The sequence below is a fragment of the Adiantum capillus-veneris genome, chromosome 20 (genome assembly GCF_014529385.1).
Source record: "Adiantum capillus-veneris isolate H3 chromosome 20, ASM1452938v2, whole genome shotgun sequence".
NCBI lineage: Eukaryota > Viridiplantae > Streptophyta > Polypodiopsida > Polypodiales > Pteridaceae > Adiantum > Adiantum capillus-veneris.
The window spans coordinates 68,639,262-68,656,810 of NC_140950.1; the positions used below are offsets into that span (position 1 = coordinate 68,639,262).

Here is a 17,549-nt window from a genome sequence, read left to right on the forward strand (position 1 = left end):
CCCCCTACGTGCAGTTATGTGATGCCCCACAAGAGGGCTCTTCATTTGACTGATGTACAGCTGTGTGGTTTCGTGCTTTTGTGCTGAGGTAAGAGCCCCCTTGAGCAGGAACAGGGGTAGCTAACTGCTACTCCAAAGCAGGCACCAGTGAGGGTCATAACCTCACCGTACAGGTGCGTTTTTAGTGTTGTGTATGCGCTGTAAATTGACAGTTTTTCAGCCATACGGACGCCATAACCATTGGAAATAGTGCCCCACTGGCAGAGGACAGTTAAGGGACTGTTTGGGGCTAAAAACAGGGCAAAAACCAGTAAATACAACGTGCTGAATTTACTGCTTTTGGGCAGGAATCAGAGGGTTTATGCCAGTGGAAGTGAGTTCCAGCAGGGGAATTGGTTTCGCGCAAGTTTCGGGGCTGTTATGCTGCCGAAATTTGGCCAAAACAGTTGGTATCTAGCTGGATACAGGTAAAGGATTCCGAGGACTCCACTTTGTAATTTACCCTCTCAAATATAAAGAAATACCGAAAGGGGCGCCAATTTTGGGGCATAAAGGTTGTCGGCATCTGCTCGGAGCATTCTAGCTTCCGAGCAGTGTGTGTGCTTAAGTGTTAATTCCCGTCGCAAGTTTCCTTTGCACGTTCTCTATGTGTGTGTCTAAAGTAAAGAATTTCGAGTGAAAGCCAAAGCCTACCGCCCCACGGGCCGGTTTCAAGGTTCCGTTACCAGGACATCAATCACTTTTTCCTCAAGAAGTGAAACTCGATTGTTTTGGGTAAAGACACAGAGTACAGGAACGCGGGATTACACTATGGCCGACAAAGGGAAGGGCATTATGGTAGAGGGTTCCTCTTCGAAGGACAAAAAGGAAACTGCTATGGTTTCGAGATTGGCGAGAGCTCACGGCCACGTCAGTCTGTACCTCCTATTGATGTGAATGTCCCTCCAGTAGTACAGGGCTTTATGACTGGGCAACTTGAGGATGATGCGTTCAGGACTCAATTAGTTGCCGCGGTGAATCTCTTTTCGCAACTGGTGCAAAATCCAAGGTTTATGGAGTTCTTGCAAGCGCCACCAGTGCCACAGCAAAATAGGCAACCGACACCACGTACCGAGCTTGTTGAGGCTCAAGCCCAAGTACTTTATGCAACTCAGCATGATAGGAAACACTCGCATGTTGCGGAGTCAGGCGCTCCAAAATAGGTTCCTTCCGTGCTTGAACAAATGGTTAGAACGCCTATTCCACAGGTTATGTCAGTTCAGCCCGCCACCTTTCAGAGCCCGCATGCTGTCTTGAATGGACAGGAAACTGGTTACCATGCAATGCACCCAATTTTTCCACCACCCACGGTTCATCCTAGGTATTTCGGGGGTGGATCAGTGTTTCAAAGTATGGCTGGTCATGCGCCTGGAAGTGCCGTACATGCCAGAAACAGTGTTTGGGGGTATGCAAGGCATGATGCCAAACCCCATGTATGGTAGCATCGGCATGCAGAAGGGTTTTCAGTGCAACCAGGGCCAGTTTGGGGTGCCACAGGGTCATTTTGGCATGGCTGGTTTTACTGGATAGCAGCCAGATATCGCACCTCTGACGCAAAATGCTAATGGCCAAGACATGTCGATGATGCCTACTAGAGTGCCCATGTTGCAGACCATTCCTTATGACAACTTGGTGGCACTGGAGAAGCCGAAAGCTTACAAAGAAGGTGGTGCAGCTGTAAAGTTCAACACTTTCAGTGGCTTCGAGGATAAAGCAAAGGCTCTCACTTTCCTCCAGCAGTTTGATACAGCTTATACAGAAGGGAATTTTATAGACGCCTCTAAAGTAAGAAAAGATGCCACTTTCTTAAAGGCCAATGCGCTTACATGGTGGACGACCTTGTTAATGCAAGGACAAGCACCCGCCACTTGGGTTTACTTCAAGCAAATGTTTGCATCTGCTTGCTTGGCTGTCAAATGAATTTGAAGCGGACGTCATGACAGATTGGCACCAGCTTACTTCGGCTACATGCAAGAGCTTGCTGAGAACAATTGGAGGTTTTATAAAGCGTTACTCTCAATGACCTCCTACAAATTTGTGCCATTGACAGAGCAGATAGAGAAGTACCGTTGTGAGCTGCCTAAAGGGCTTCGCGATTATTGTACCAAGAACAGAGTGGCTACCCTCACTCAGCTTATGGAAGTTCCTAACATTGGTCTTGCCTTGTTGAAAGGAGAGAACAAGTTTCCAAGCAACGAGAAAGGAGGGCAACAAAAGAAAAAATCAGTGAAGAAGCCCTTTGTGAAAACGGCTCCTGAAGCGTCACAGGGGTCAAAAAAGGCCACCAAAGACAAGGATTCAGCCGGGACTTTTGAAGCGTATGCAAAGAAACAGAAAAGGAAGCCTTTTGTGCGCAAGTCGCTCGAGGAAAAGAAGTCCTAATGGCTAAAAATAAATGCTTTATATGCGAGCAGCCTGGTCACTTTGCTACCAATTGTCTACAAAGGAAAAGACTAGCTGACTCAGACGATAAAGAGGACTAGAAAGGCAAGAAGCCTAAACCCACGACAGGTTTGGTGCCAGACATGGTGGGTGATAGGCCCAGTACAAATGCCAATGAGTTATGCATGATATGGGGTAAAGTTAGGAATCAAACGACACTCGTCTTCTTTGATCCAGGTGTTGAAGCCAACTTTATCTCACCAAAGTTAGCTATGAAGTTGGGCATCAGAGTTGAAGAGATGGGGTACACAGCACAGGCAGGGTTGGCATGTCCTAGCCACTTAAGAGTGTGTTACTCCCATTATTCGAAAGTTGCGTCTACATATTCAGTCATATGTAGACACAAAAGAATTTTATATCATGCCATTGGAAGGGTGAGATGCGCTACTTGGAATTCCCTGGATGTTCAGAGTGCATGGGGTGCTGGATGCCTTCGGCAAGATGATCACCCTTCAGCATAGGGGCAAAACTCATGTTTTGGATGTAAAGCTCAAAGGGGAGTCTGTCCCTATTGTATCTGCTTCTGCTATCACTTCTGTAATAAAGAATCATTTTTCTGTGTACTTGATTTTTGCACGTGATGTCTCAGATAACTTCAGTCAAATTTATATGCGTTAGATAAAGAAAGGTCAGCATTTTTACGAGAGTTTAGTGATTGTTTCTCTGATTCATTATCGTCGCATTTGCTGCCACAGAGACCTGAGGACCATCGAATAGATTTGGTGCCAGGGTGTAGCCCACCAAATAGACCTCCCTACAGGGTTAGTGCGGCACAGCAGAAAGAGATTATGGGCCAGGTTGAGGAGTTATTAGAGATGGGGCTAATCTAGCCTAGTTCTTCACCCTTTTGCTCCTCAATGCTCCTAGTGCAGAAGAAGGATGGCTCATGGCGCATGTGTATTGATTACCGTGCGTTGAATAAGAATACCATCAAGAATAGGTTTCCTATTCATCGAATTGATGATATTCTCGATCGTTTAGAGGGTGCTGCAATTTTTAGCAGGATAGACTTTAAGAGTAGGTACCATCAAATTCGTATAAGGCCAGAGGATGTGCACAAGACTGCTTTTAGAACGACATTTGGTCTTTATGAGCTTCTAGTGATGCCGTTTGGGCTAACAAATGCTTCTGCCACATTCAACAGAATGATGGACCGGATTTTCCGCTCGCATCAACAGTTTGTTGGGACGTTCTTCGATGACATGATAGTCTATTCGAAGAATGAAGAGGAGCATGGGCGTCACTTGACCATTGTGTTCGAAGAATTGCGCAGTCACAAGCTACTTGTCAATCCTAAGAAAAGTGAATTCTTCCTGGAAGAGATCCACTTTCTTCGCCACATAGTCTCAAAGGATGGTGTCAGAATGGATCTCGCAAAGGTCAAAGCTATTAAGACATGGCCAGACTTGACGATTGTGCACGATGTCAAAAGCTTCTTGGGATTGTGTTCCTACTATAGAAGGTTTATCAGGAACTTTGCAGAGATAGCATCACCTCTTCACGCTTTGCAAAAGAAAGAGGTCACTTTCAAATGGACCCAAAAAGAGATTTCAGCTTTTAGTCTCTTCAAGGAAATGTAACAAACTGCTGACGTGTCAAAGCCCTGAAGAATGGAGCCAACTTATAGATGCCGCCCAAGGGGCCTAAACCCTAAGAAGAACAAGTAACAGAAGAAGAAGTCCTACCAACTTATGGGGACCCCGTCCGATGGGGCCCCAAGTGACATAAAGAATTAAAATAAAGCAGGACACACACACACACACACAAGAAATTGCGAAGCTGGCTGATGACGAGGCAGATTTTTGAAAATCACGCTGGCAAATGATGTGGCATGCTGTACGGATTTTCACATTTTGCGCTAACTGTTGACGTGGCAACTGTACGGAATAACGAATTTTACGCTAGCAGCTTTTGAGCATTGCTTTTGGACCAGATGCTTTTGAGTTTTGAAGGCTTTTCATTGTAATTGCTTTTTAGGCCAAGGGCCTTTAAATATGAGGTTAGGGCTCATTCTCTGGCATGCTTCCTGGAGAAGGTGCAGAGTCTGGAGTACCGACTTGTACTGGGTTGATGCAATATATACAAATACCGAAAGGGGCGCCAAGGTTTGGGGCCAATACTCTCTGGGGTGGAATTCCGCCACTCCGTGTCGCGTGTCGTCTCTCTCTCAGTTTAGTTGTTATTGAAGTGCTAAAAGTCTGTTCAGTCTATTCTTTTCTATTGGCACGTGATGCCCACCAACTTATGGGGACCCGTCCGAAGGAGCTCCAAGTGACATAAAGAATTAAAATAAAGCACGACTCACACACACACACACACACACACACACACACAAGAAATTGCGAAGCAGGCTGATGACGTGGCAGATTTTCGAAAATCACGTTGGCAAATGACGTGGCATGCTGTACGGATTTTCGCGTTTTGCGCTAACTGCTGACGTGGCAACTATACGGAATAACGAATTTTACGCTAGCAGCTTTTGAGCATTGCTTTTGGACCAGATGCTTTTGAGTTTTGAAGGCTTTCACTGTAATTGCTTTTTAGGCCAAGGGCCTTTAAATATGAGGTGAGGGCTCATTCTCTGGCATGCTTCCTGGAGAAGGTGCAGAGTCTGGAGTTTCCCGCTTGTACTGTGTTGATGCAATATAAAGAAACACCGAAAAGGGCGCCAAGGTTTGGGGCCAATACCCTCTGGGGTGGAATTCCGCCACTACGTGTCGCGTGTCGTCTCTCTCTCTCAGTTCAGTTGTTATTGAAGTGCTAAAAGTCTGTTCAGTCTGTTCTTTTCTATTGGCACGTGGTGCCCGTCTTGTGACAGGAAAAGTTGACTTCAGATCTAGTAATTGTTTTGCCGGATCTCAGGAAGTCATTTGTGGGCCAATGTGACACGTGTGGCAGTAGCATCAGAGCAGTGCTAATGCAAGACGAACGAGTAGTCGTTGTGTATTGCGCTTTCTAGCTAGAAGCAATACCTCTTAGGTGCAGATTTTGTTGTCCAAACAGACCGTCAGACCTTGCGATACTTCTTGACACAGTCAAAGTTATCCGAAAAGCATATGCGATGGGCAAACATTCTTTCCTTGTTCCACTTCCAAATTATGCATGTGGAAGGCAAGAAAAATGTTATGGCTGATGCGTTATCAAGAAAGCCACAGATTTCAGCTGTGTCAATTCCTTATCGTCATGAGTTAGATGACATGAAGGAACGGCATGCTACTGATGAAGATTTTGCAAGGATCTTTGAACAGTTGCAAGAGGGGCAACATCATGAGCACTACCTCCTCAAAGATGGTTTTATGGTGATGCATGGCAGACTTTGTGTCACTAGGCCATTGCGACATAAGGTCATGGAAGAGAGTCATGTCCCACCGTATGCACGGCATCGTGGTATTGATGCGATAGTTAAAGCGGTAGACATTCTTCTATTGGCCTACCTTGAGGAGAGATGTGGATGCCTTTGTGCGAGCATGCATAATTCGCCAGAAGGTCAAGTTTGACAGGCAAAAGACACCAGGGCTGTTACAACCACAACCGATTCCAGATCAGCCATGGGAAAGCATTGCTATGGACTTTATCTTTGATCTTCCAAGAACGCCAACAGGGAATGATGGTATATGGACCATTATCTGCAGGTTCAGCAAGCAGGCCCATTTTATCCCTGTCAGGAAGAAGATAAAATCTGATTAGATGGCACGCTTGTTCATGTACAATGCGTTTAAGTACCATGGTATGCCACAATCGATTGTCAGTGATCGTGATCCCCGCATGACCAGTTTGTTCTGGAGAGGATTGTTTGAGAATATGGGCACTACGCTCAAGTTCTCGTCTTCGTTTCATCCACAAACTGATGGACAGTCACAAGAGGTTAATTCTATTGTCTTAGATCTGCTGAAATGCTATGTGTCAGATAATAAGGGCAAGTGGGAACAGTATTTGCCTATGCTTGAGTATGACTGTATGCTTACAATAATACGGTGCATTCGTAGACTGGCAAGGCACCTTTTGAGATTGTTGAAGGCGGCAAAAAAGTTCCTCCCATTTTGCATACAAAGGACAAGATCTTTGAGGCAGATCGATATGTTGAGAACATGGATGAAATGTATAAGAAAATTAAAGTACTCAGGCAAAGCAGAAAAAGGCTGATGATCATCACCGTCGTGAGTTGATAACAATGGATGAAATGTATAAGAAAATTAAAGTTGCCTTGGAGAAGGCTCGGGCAAAGCAGAAAAAGACTGTTGATCGTCACCGTCGTGAATTGGTATTATCACCTGGTAATTGGGTTCTGTTAAGGTTCAAAAAGGCAAGGTTAAAGAAGACGAAGAGCAAGGAACGACTGTTTCCTAAGCTCAGTATGCATTACTATGGGCCTTTTCAAGTGCTTGACAAGATCAGCGACATGGCTTACAAGCTAAAATTGTCTGATGCATGCAAGATTCATAATGCATTTCACGTGAGTCTTTTAAGACCCTTCGTGGGTGATGTGCCAGAAGATATCCCAGATGAGGATCAGCCAGAAGTTGAGGAACTCGATGAGATCCTGGTACCTGAGACAAAAAAGTTAATATTTGGTGAAGTTCAAGAACTATCCGCCTATGGATGCAAAGTCGATGGAAGAGCATGAACTGTCAGAGTCACCAAATGTATTGCAGCTTTACCTTGAAGCCTTCGGGTTACAACCTACTTATGCCCCCACCCAACGTGTGCAATGGAGGGGAAATGATAGGGCTAGCACATCAAATGTACATATGAATTCAGTGTAATAGATGGAAATGACAAAAGTATGAAGGTCTCATTAAGTCATTTGTATCTATGTGTTACGACCTTCCTTGCGGATACATGCGACGATAAAAGAGTGCTAACAACACAAGATCATCAATGGCGTGTATTTATGGTATGCAATCGAGGACGTTTGCGATTTCAAGAGGGGGGTATGTCACAAGGACGTGGCAACTGTTAACCACGTCAAAGGACGTGACAATTGCTAACCTTAGTTGTTGGTTTCTTTCCAATGATTTTTGTTTTATTTTTGAGACCCTCTTTTTGAAGTTGCAAATGGTCGGACATTGTATGGCCAATGTGAACGGTAGTTTCACCCGCAGACGGAAAGTTGGTCAGTACTGGAATTCGTATAGTAAGAGGATGTCTAGGCTCAGTGCAAGATCATGTAGATCCCCCCGTCGCACTTAGCAAGTTGGTGGATACTAGGAAGTGAACTCAATAAAGGCATAAATTCAAGGTGGGATCACCAACAAAAATTATCCGACAGTTGGCCACAGTGCACTTTTGGATGTGGTCCCAATGAGGATAGATGGTCAGATGACCAGTGGGAGCCCAACGGAAGCATCTCCTAAAAATTAGGGAACTGCTATTTTGGGCCGTGAAATGTATTCGCGTCATTACCTTCGGCATGACAAGGGGAACTCTGCCGCGACGTCAACTAGGCAACCAGTCAGGAGATTTTTAGGCGGCAACCCCGAAATGGGCAAATGCTTGTAAATGTGCCAAGTGGCACTTTCCTGTGTACTTGCCTCATGCAGAAAAATGGGCGCTGAATTTTTAGCTGGGAGAGGCCTCCTTTTGCAATTATCACACGTTAAGAGCTATGGAGTGCTTTCTTTCCACTCTATGTACAATGTGGTGCTAGGAGTGATGCCCTGCACACTACACACTGCTCTCTCTCCCCTACGTGCAGTTATGTGATGCCCCACAAGAGGGCTCTTCATTTAACTGATGTACAACTATGTGGTTTCATGCTATTGTGCTGAGGCAAGAGCCTCCTTGAGCAAGAACAGGGGTAGCTAACTGCTACTCCAAAGCAAGTACCAGTGAGGGTCATAACCTCACCGAACAGGTGCATTTTCAGCGCTGTGTATGTGCTGTAAATTGACTGTTTTTCAGCCATACGGACGCGAGAACCATTGGGAATAGTGCCCCACTGACAGAGGACAGTTAGGGGACTGTTTGGGGCTGAAAACAGAGCAAAAACCAGTAAATACAGCGTGCTGAATTTTACTGTTTTTGGGCAGGAATCAGAGGGTTTATGCAAGTGGAAGTCAGTTCCAACAGAGAAATTGGTTTTGCGCAAGTTTTGGGGCTGTTATGCTGCCGAAATTTGGCCAAAATGGTTGGTATCTACCTGGATACAAGTAAAGGATTCCCAAGACTCTACTTTGTAATTTACCCTCTCAAATATAAAGAAATACCGAAAGGGGCGCCAATTTTGGGGCCTACAGGTTGTCGGCGTCTGCTCAAAGCATTCTAGCTTCCGAGCCGTGTGAGTGCTTAAGTGTTAAATCCCATCGTAGGTTTCCTTTGCACGTTCTCTCTGTGTGTGTCTAAATTAAAGAATTTCGGGTGAAAGCCAAAGCCTACCGCCCCACGGGCCGGTTTCAGTTCTACTAGATTCAGCAAGATTGATCTCATAAGTCAATAGCATCAGATACAGAGAGAGCCTAGAGATGTCCATAATACTGCTTTAAAGACCAATTTTGCATTATATGAGTTCTTAGTGATGTCTTTGGCTGAACTAATGCTCTTGCAGAATTCAACACAATGATTGACAGAGTCTTTAAAGGATGCAAAAGATTAGTGGATACATTTTCTGATGACATTATGGTTTGCATGGATACTTGTTAGTGACGTATGGGGGTGCTTCTTCACAGATGATGTGATTACGAAAGCATGTTGAATCAGTTCCTCATATTCTTTGCCAACATGAGACGATTTATGAACTTCTCAAATTCAGACAATAAAAAACAATTCCGTTTGATAGCATGAACCTCTTTTAAAGTGTCGTAAATCTTAAGGGGATTGCCATGATGTCCAGGAACCTCTTCATGACTACAAGGTCAAACCAACTGTTACTGCTCTTAGTTTAATCTTTTTCTGATAAATAGCGCATTCTGTTGAAAACCAGTCATCACAAGCTCAACTTCAGAGCATCCCCTCTCTATAGGAGTCTTAACTCTGCTTGCACAATAAATTGGCCTCTGTATATGCATGTTGGATGGACCACATAAGGAGTTAATGAATGAAGATATTTGGGGGGGGGGGGGGGGGGGGGGGGGGGGGGGGGGGGGGGTTGTGTGTGTGTGAGAGAGAGAGAGCACATGCATGATGAGGGAGTGCACTGGGCGGAACTCACCTGATCTGTGCTGATGAAGAGCTTAGGTCCCATAAGACTGAATTGCAGTGACGGACATACTGGTTCTTTCCTTGACAGACCCAATTGATTTGTAGCTGGCGCCCATGCCCTTGGAACTTGAAACTCCAAAAAGTACTGTAACTCCTCCAAAGGAGGTTTATCTGCCATAATCCATGATAGGTATGAGCAGTAGAGCAGTAAATCAACTTGATGTTCATTCAAAAATGCATAACGAGCCAAGCAGTAATCAAGATATCAACTTAATGCCAGCTATCTGCAAGCTATGGCATCAGCCCTTGAACCATGACAAATAGAAGGGAAAACCATGACAGATAGAGCTTCCCTTTTACAAAACATGCAAGAAGCAAGTGATTCCTGTAAATGCCAAGAACATACATATTGTATATGCCTCAATGGCACGACTCAAATTCTCCCGACTCGGGCCAGGATCAAGCAAAACAACAATAGGAAAAAACCACATGGATAGAACATCTGGATTGGTATAGACAGTTTTCTTCCACTCCAAATGGTCTTGTACTAGGTCATCCCCACCTCGTCTTCTGTATATAACAGTAATATCCTGCATCGAAAAGAAGTTAAGTCTTAATCTCAAATCGAATTTCTCCTCTTGACAACAGAAGTGAGATCTTACTTCTTTGCCTGTTAGAGATGATGAGCTGTCAGCATTCACAATTTTTGAATGGTTCTTTTGAGAGCTCAATGGTGGCAGCTCTTGCAACTGTCAGCAGACACCATCAGAAATGTTTTAGCAAACCAGAAAATACAAACTTTGGACTTGCAAAATACAACAAGACAATACCTTGTTTCTAACATCAACTACGCCAGTTTCCATGCCTTGAAACCTGGTCTCTACAAGCTTTCTTAATTGTAACTCGACTTCGGATTTTGCTAAGCTAGAGGACTGGTGTTGCTTCACGTAGACAATGTCCTTACCCCCAACCTCCACACCCATGATTATATGAGTGCCATACTTTTCAATAAAACTGCAGAGTACACATAACATCAAGTCGTTTACTACACGTTTTTGTGACTGACAAGAAGTTTCCACAACCAGCTGGCTAAATACTTGTACAAAACCTTGCTAAAGCTGCTGGATCCCATATGCTTGGAACAGCCTTTTTTACTTCTTCGCATAAGATGAAAGGTGGTCTGAGATGCACACTGTACAGAGGAAGATCCACACCATCGAGAGCAAGACTCTTTGTCATTGAAGCATCGACCTGCCATGACCCTGAGAAGCTGAACATGGCATTAAATATCCCTGATGGAATCTTCCCTCCGATACCCAATCTCTTGTTGAACAATTCTGACATCTGCCAAAAAACTCATGGTCCAAGCAACACATGGTTAGCCCGCTATCAGCATTTTTATGCCCATGTTATCATGTCAAATTGTAATTCTTAGGCACCTATGGATCTTTCCAAACCACAAACCACACTTATTATTGTGAATATGACATCCTTCCAGAAAAGCCAAGCAACTAACAATCACAAGAATAAATCAATAACCCAAACCAAAAAAAGATGCACGTGCGCACACACACACACACAACAAACCTGTCACCAAAAAACAGAAACAAGGACAAACTCCAACATTCATGTTTTGCTGCAAATTAAAGCAGATAAAGACGGACGAACCTCTATGTCAATGCCACAAGCCTTGGACCCCCCCCCCCCTTTCTTTTCTCTCTTGCCTTTTTTTTAAAACATGGCTCTATTAGTGTGTACAAAGTTCTCATGAGGGGCCTGTACTCATAGAGCAGCATAGGGATACATGTATATACAGAAATCTCCTTGCTCAAGGTGATGCCTAGGAGAAAAGAAGTTTATACCATCGAGGCGGGGAATTATGAATAATCATGTCCTGTGTTGTAGTGGAAGAGGTATGTTGGGGTATAAAGCCCAATGTGGTCGCCCAGGTAAGTGGGCGGGCCGCCAGGTATGTACACATATTCTTTTGTAAAAACCTAATAAGAACTCACTATGCTCTACACATTACAGTAGAGCCAATTCACCATATCGTCGTGCTCTTCTTCTCGCACTCTCTCTCGCGTCGCACTTCCGCTCGTACTCCTTCAACTGGTATCAGAGCTCAGATCGAGGCTCGGGGCAGCACTGCAGGAGGCTAGAGTCACCAACTCAGGTTGGAGTGAAATTCGACAGGCGAAGACACGGCCCCAAATCTCGTGGGTAAGCCCGAAGGGCTTGGTGTTGTCAGAATTTCATTCTGAAGTCATCTCGGCCACCGTTCAGCTTCGACAAAGGTCTGCGCACGCCATTTTCGACTACGTGGTCTCGACGGGTGCAGATCCGACTCTGCAAGTTTGGGGTTTTCGGCCTACGACTAAAGGTGCTGAGGATATCGACACTCCCAGAGTGTTGATTTGTGGCTGTCTACACATCGAAGGACGGCTCACAGTTCTTGGAGGCGTGTCACATGCGACACGGGCGCATCTACACACAGACTGTAGGCGACATCCACTAGTTCATCAGGTAGCTTGTGTTTGCTGCTTGATATTCCAGATTTCATCCTGACATTGCAGGTACTTCCACATGGGATGTATTGTCAAAGATGATGTATGTCTGTTGAGGGTTTGCTGACTGTGAGTCACGCAGCAAACAACCGCCGCAACGGTTACAGCATACAGTGGGAAATTTGTGGATATATGACTTTGTGGGAAGTCTATGTACTGTCAGATTTACTGCAGCCTTTGTTGAGGATCGAGTGAGGTTTTATTGAGCTGGGGGATTCTCGAATGTTGAGATCCTTTCGGTGATACAGGTCTTGGAGCGATCCCTCAAGCACCCTTAGATAGGCAGCTAGAATGTATTGACTGTGAGTTAGACAGTTGGGATTGCATCTTTGCTTTACTCCCGTTGAGGCATTGTCGCAGTCTATGCTTATAGGACAGTGACAGGACAGTGAGAGACAGTACAAGTGCAGAATAGGTTTACCCGTAGCTTACAGTGTCAGAGAGACTGTTTTTTGAGCTGTATTTTGGTCTGTTTTTAGTACACCAGAGCCATTTTACAAAGGAGACTCTGCCAAAATTTCTGCAGAATCTGAAGCTTTCTTGGTTCATTTGGCAGGTTGATATTGGTTCAGAGGTCAGTTTACAGGGGAAACTCTGCCGAATTTTTCCCAGAAAAGTAAACTACTATGAAGCGTAGCTATGGCTGGATCACAGGACACTGCTCTTTACAATATCAAGAAGCTGGATGGAACCAATTTCCCATTGTGGAAGAAGCAGATTTGGCACGTGTTGGTACAAAAGAAGCAGATAAAACCTGAAACCGGCCCGTAGGGCGGTAGGCGTTGGCTTTCACCCGAAATTCTTTACTTTAGACACACACACAGAGCACTTTGCAAAGAAAACCTGCGACGGGAGTTAACACTTGAATACACACACGGCTCGGAAGCTAGAATGCTCCGAGCAGACGCCGACAACCAGTAGGCCCCAAAATTGGCGCCCCTTTCGGTATTTCTTTATTCTTTAGGAGGGTAAATTACAAGGTAAGGTCCTGGGAATCTTTCACGTGTATCCACCTAGATACCATTTGATTTGGCCAAATTTCGGCAACATAACAGCCCCAAAACTTGCGCGAAACCCATTCCCCTGCTGGAACTCGCTTGCACTGACGTATACCCTCTGATTCCTATCCAAAAACAGTAAATTCAGCACGCTGTATTTACTGGTTTTTGCCCTGTTTTCAGCCCCAAACAGTCCCCTAACTGTCCTTTGCCAGTGGGGCACGATTCCCAATGATCCTGGCGTCTGTATGGCTGAAAAACAGTCAAATTACAGCGCATACACAGCACTGATTTTGCACCTGTACGGTGAGGTTATGACCCTCACCAGTGCCTGCTTTGGAGCAGCAGTTAGCTACCCCTGTTCCTGCTCAAGGAGGCTCTTGCCTCAGCACAAAAGCATGAACCCACACAACTGTACATCAGTCAAATGAGTAGCCCTCTTGTGGGGCATCACATAACTGCACGTAGGGGAGAAAGAGAGCAATATGTAGCGTGCGGGGCATCACTCCCGTCACCATACTGTGCATAGAGGGCAAGGTAAGCATTCCATAGCTTCTGTACCTGTTGCAATCCGCCTGTGGCTGAAAATGGCGCCCCCTTTGATGATATGCAGCTCGTTTTTGCCTCCCAGAGTGGCAGAATCGCTCACAAGCTGACACGTCGCCCAGTTTCCGAGTTTGGGCTTTCCCTGCTAAAAATATCTCAACTGGTGCGTCAGTTGACTTCGCGGCAGAGTTGTAAAGTGTTCCCCTAGTCATACCGAAGGTAATGACGCGAAAACATTTCGTGGCCCAAAATAGCAGTTCCCTAAATTTTAGGAGATGCTTCCGTTGGGCTCCCGCTGGTCTTCTGACCATCTATCCTCATTGGGACCGCATCCAAAAGTGCAATGTGGCCCAACTGTCGGATACTTTCTGTTGGTGATCCCACCTTGACTTTATGCCTTTATTGAGTTCACTTCCTAGTATCCACCAACTTGCTAAGTGCGACGGGGGGGACCTGTATGATCTTGCTCTGAGCCTAGACATCCTCTTACTGTACGAATTCCAATGCCGACCAACTTCCCGTCTGCGGGTGAAACTACCGTTCACATTGGCCATACAATGTCCGACCATTTGCAACTTCAAAAAGAGGGTCTCCAAAATAAAACAAAAATCATTGGAAAGAAACCAACAACTAAGGTTAGCAATTGCCACGTCCTCGTGACATTACCCCCCTCTTGAAATCGCAAACGTCCTCGATTGCATACCATAAATACATGCCATAGATGATCTTGTGTGGTAAGCACCCTTTTATCATCGCATGTATCCGCAAGAAAGACTGTCAAAACATATGTACAAATGACTTAATGAGACCTTCATACTTTTGTCAAACTGTACACTGCTGTTGCACTGAATCCATGAGTACATTTGATGTGCTAGCTCTAACATTACCCCTCCTTTGCAAACATTGGGTTGGGACATACGTAGGCTGTAACCCGAAGGCCTCAAGGTAAAGCTGCAATACATTTGGTGACTCTGACAGTTCATGCTCTTCCATCCACTTTGCATCCATAGGTGGATAGTTCTTGAACTTCACCATAGCATCTTGCAACCTGTCCCTTAACTTTTACGTATGCAAAAGGCTCTTGCCTCTGCAAACGAGCATAATTCCACCAACACTGTGGCGTACTACCCACGACCAAGCAAGCTCAAATTTCAAGATGATTTACCAATGCGTCATAGAATCCAAGCAATCGCCTCAGAGAATCGGCAAGCAGCATGTCACCTGGCAGACCCACATCACTCCCGCAGGAGATCTAGTGGCCAATCTACCACCGTGAGACCTCTCCCTATCTCATCTTGGTTCATACTTGCAAACCCTAAAACGCAGCAGAAAATCAGCCCTAATTTGACCACTTTTTGGCAAGGCGAACATGCGGAATTTCTTGTCTGTCCTGTAAAGAGGAACCCTCTTCCATAATTCCCTTCCCCTTGTCGGCCATAGTGTAATCCCCGTGTTCCTGCACTGTGTGTCTTTACCCTGAACAATCCAGGCTCACTCTTTGAGGAAAAAGTGATTGATATCCCGGCAATGGAACCATGCAACCGGCCCGTGGTGGGGCGGTAGGCGTTGGCTTTCACCCGAAATTCTTTACTTTAGACACACACACAGAGCACTTTGCAAAGAAAACCTGCGACGGGAGTTAACACTTGAATACACACACGGCTCGGAAGCTAGAATGCTCCGAGCAGACGCCGACAACCAGTAGGCCCCAAAATTGGCGCCCCTTTCGGTATTTCTTTATTCTTTAGGAGGGTAAATTACAAGGTAAGGTCCTGGGAATCTTTCACGTGTATCCACCTAGATACCATTTGATTTGGCCAAATTTCGGCAACATAACAGCCCCAAAACTTGCGCGAAACCCATTCCCCTGCTGGAACTCGCTTGCACTGACGTATACCCTCTGATTCCTGTCCAAAAACAGTAAATTCAGCACGCTGTATTTACTGGTTTTTGCCCTGTTTTCAGCCCCAAACAGTCCCCTAACTGTCCTTTGCCAGTGGGGCACGATTCCCAATGATCCTGGCGTCTGTATGGCTGAAAAACAGTCAAATTACAGCGCATACACAGCGCTGATTTTGCACCTGTACGGTGAGGTTATGACCCTCACCAGTGCCTGCTTTGGAGCAGCAGTTAGCTACCCCTGTTCCTGCTCAAGGAGGCTCTTGCCTCAGCACAAAAGCATGAACCCACACAACTGTACATCAGTCAAATGAGTAGCCCTCTTGTGGGGCATCACATAACTGCACGTAGGGGAGAAAGAGAGCAATATGTAGCGTGCGGGGCATCACTCCCGTCACCATACTGTGCATAGAGGGCAAGGTAAGCATTCCATAGCTTCTGTACCTGTTGCAATCCGCCTGTGGCTGAAAATGGCGCCCCCTTTGATGATATGCAGCTCGTTTTTGCCTCCCAGAGTGGCAGAATCGCTCACAAGCTGACACGTCGCCCAGTTTCCGAGTTTGGGCTTTCCCTGCTAAAAATATCTCAACTGGTGCGTCAGTTGACTTCGCGGCAGAGTTGTAAAGTGTTCCGCTAGTCATACCGAAGGTAATGACGCGAAAACATTTCGTGGCCCAAAATAGCAGTTCCCTAAATTTTAGGAGATGCTTCCGTTGGGCTCCCGCTGGTCTTCTGACCATCTATCCTCATTGGGACCGCATCCAAAAGTGCAATGTGGCCCAACTGTCGGATACTTTCTGTTGGTGATCCCACCTTGACTTTATGCCTTTATTGAGTTCACTTCCTAGTATCCACCAACTTGCTAAGTGCGACGGGGGAGACCTGTATGATCTTGCTCTGAGCCTAGACATCCTCTTACTGTACGAATTCCAATGCCGACCAACTTCCCGTCTGCGGGTGAAACTACCGTTCACATTGGCCATACAATGTCCGACCATTTGCAACTTCAAAAAGAGGGTCTCCAAAATAAAACAAAAATCATTGGAAAGAAACCAACAACTAAGGTTAGCAATTGCCACGTCCTCGTGACAAAACCTATAAAACTCAAGGGGATAAAACCAGAAGATATGGACGAAGATGAATGGAGCGAAATGGATGAATTGGCACTTTCTACCATTATGCTGACTTTGGCAGAAAGCGTTTACTTCAATGTAGCAGACGAGATGTCGGCTTATCAAGCATGGTTAAAGCTGAGTGATCTTTATGAGAAGCAGAGTGCAGCTTCACAGGTATACTGGCTTAAGAAGCTTGTTGACTTAAAGATGAAAGAAGGGACACCTATGTCCAATCATCTCAATGAATTCAACACAATCTATAGTCAATTGTCAGCTCAAGGTGTCAAGTTTGATGAACCTGTTAGAGCTATGTTCCTGTTGATCATGTCACAAATGCGGGCACCACGTGCCAATAGAAAAGAACAGACTGAACAGACTTTTAGAACTTCAATAACAACTGAACTGAAAGAGAGAGACGACACGCGACACGGAGTGGCGGAATTCCACCCCAGAGAGTATTGGCCCCAAACCTTGGCGCCCCTTTCGGTATTTCTTTATATTGCATCATCAAAGTACAAGCCGGTACTCCAGACTCTGCACCTTCTCCAGGAAGCATGCCAGAGAATGAGCCCTAGCCTCATATTTGAAGGCCCTTGGCCTGAAAAGCAGTTATAGTAAAAAGCCTTTAAAACTCAAAAGCTTCTGGTCCAAAAAGCAGTTTACATGAAATACTTTCAAACTCAAAAGCTTATGGTCCAAAAAGCAATGCCAAAAGCTGCCAGCGTAAATCACGGAAATCCGTACAGCCTGCCACGTCACCATGTCAGCGCAATTTTCGGAATTTGTCTGCTGCCTTAGGGTTAGGGCTT

At 45.4% G+C, this 17,549-nt stretch overlaps 1 protein-coding gene across 2 annotated transcripts in view; it reads right to left on the reverse strand.

Annotated features, from left to right (window-relative positions):
- The window catches only part of LOC147432677 (MAC/Perforin domain-containing protein), a 51,239-nt gene that overhangs the window by 18,547 nt on the left and 15,143 nt on the right, over nucleotides 1-17,549 (reverse strand). The window contains exons 2-6 of one of the 2 annotated variants that reach the window (XM_086492522.1): nucleotides 10,727-10,962; nucleotides 10,449-10,632; nucleotides 10,281-10,367; nucleotides 10,025-10,208; nucleotides 9,629-9,789 (exon numbers count right to left, since the gene is read on the reverse strand). In XM_086492522.1, coding sequence (XP_086348648.1) covers nucleotides 9,629-9,789; nucleotides 10,025-10,208; nucleotides 10,281-10,367; nucleotides 10,449-10,632; nucleotides 10,727-10,962 — 852 coding nt within the window. Of the gene's footprint in view, nucleotides 1-9,628; nucleotides 9,790-10,024; nucleotides 10,368-10,448; nucleotides 10,633-10,726; nucleotides 10,963-17,549 lie in introns of both variants that reach the window. The other variant, XM_086492521.1, reaches the window with a different exon arrangement.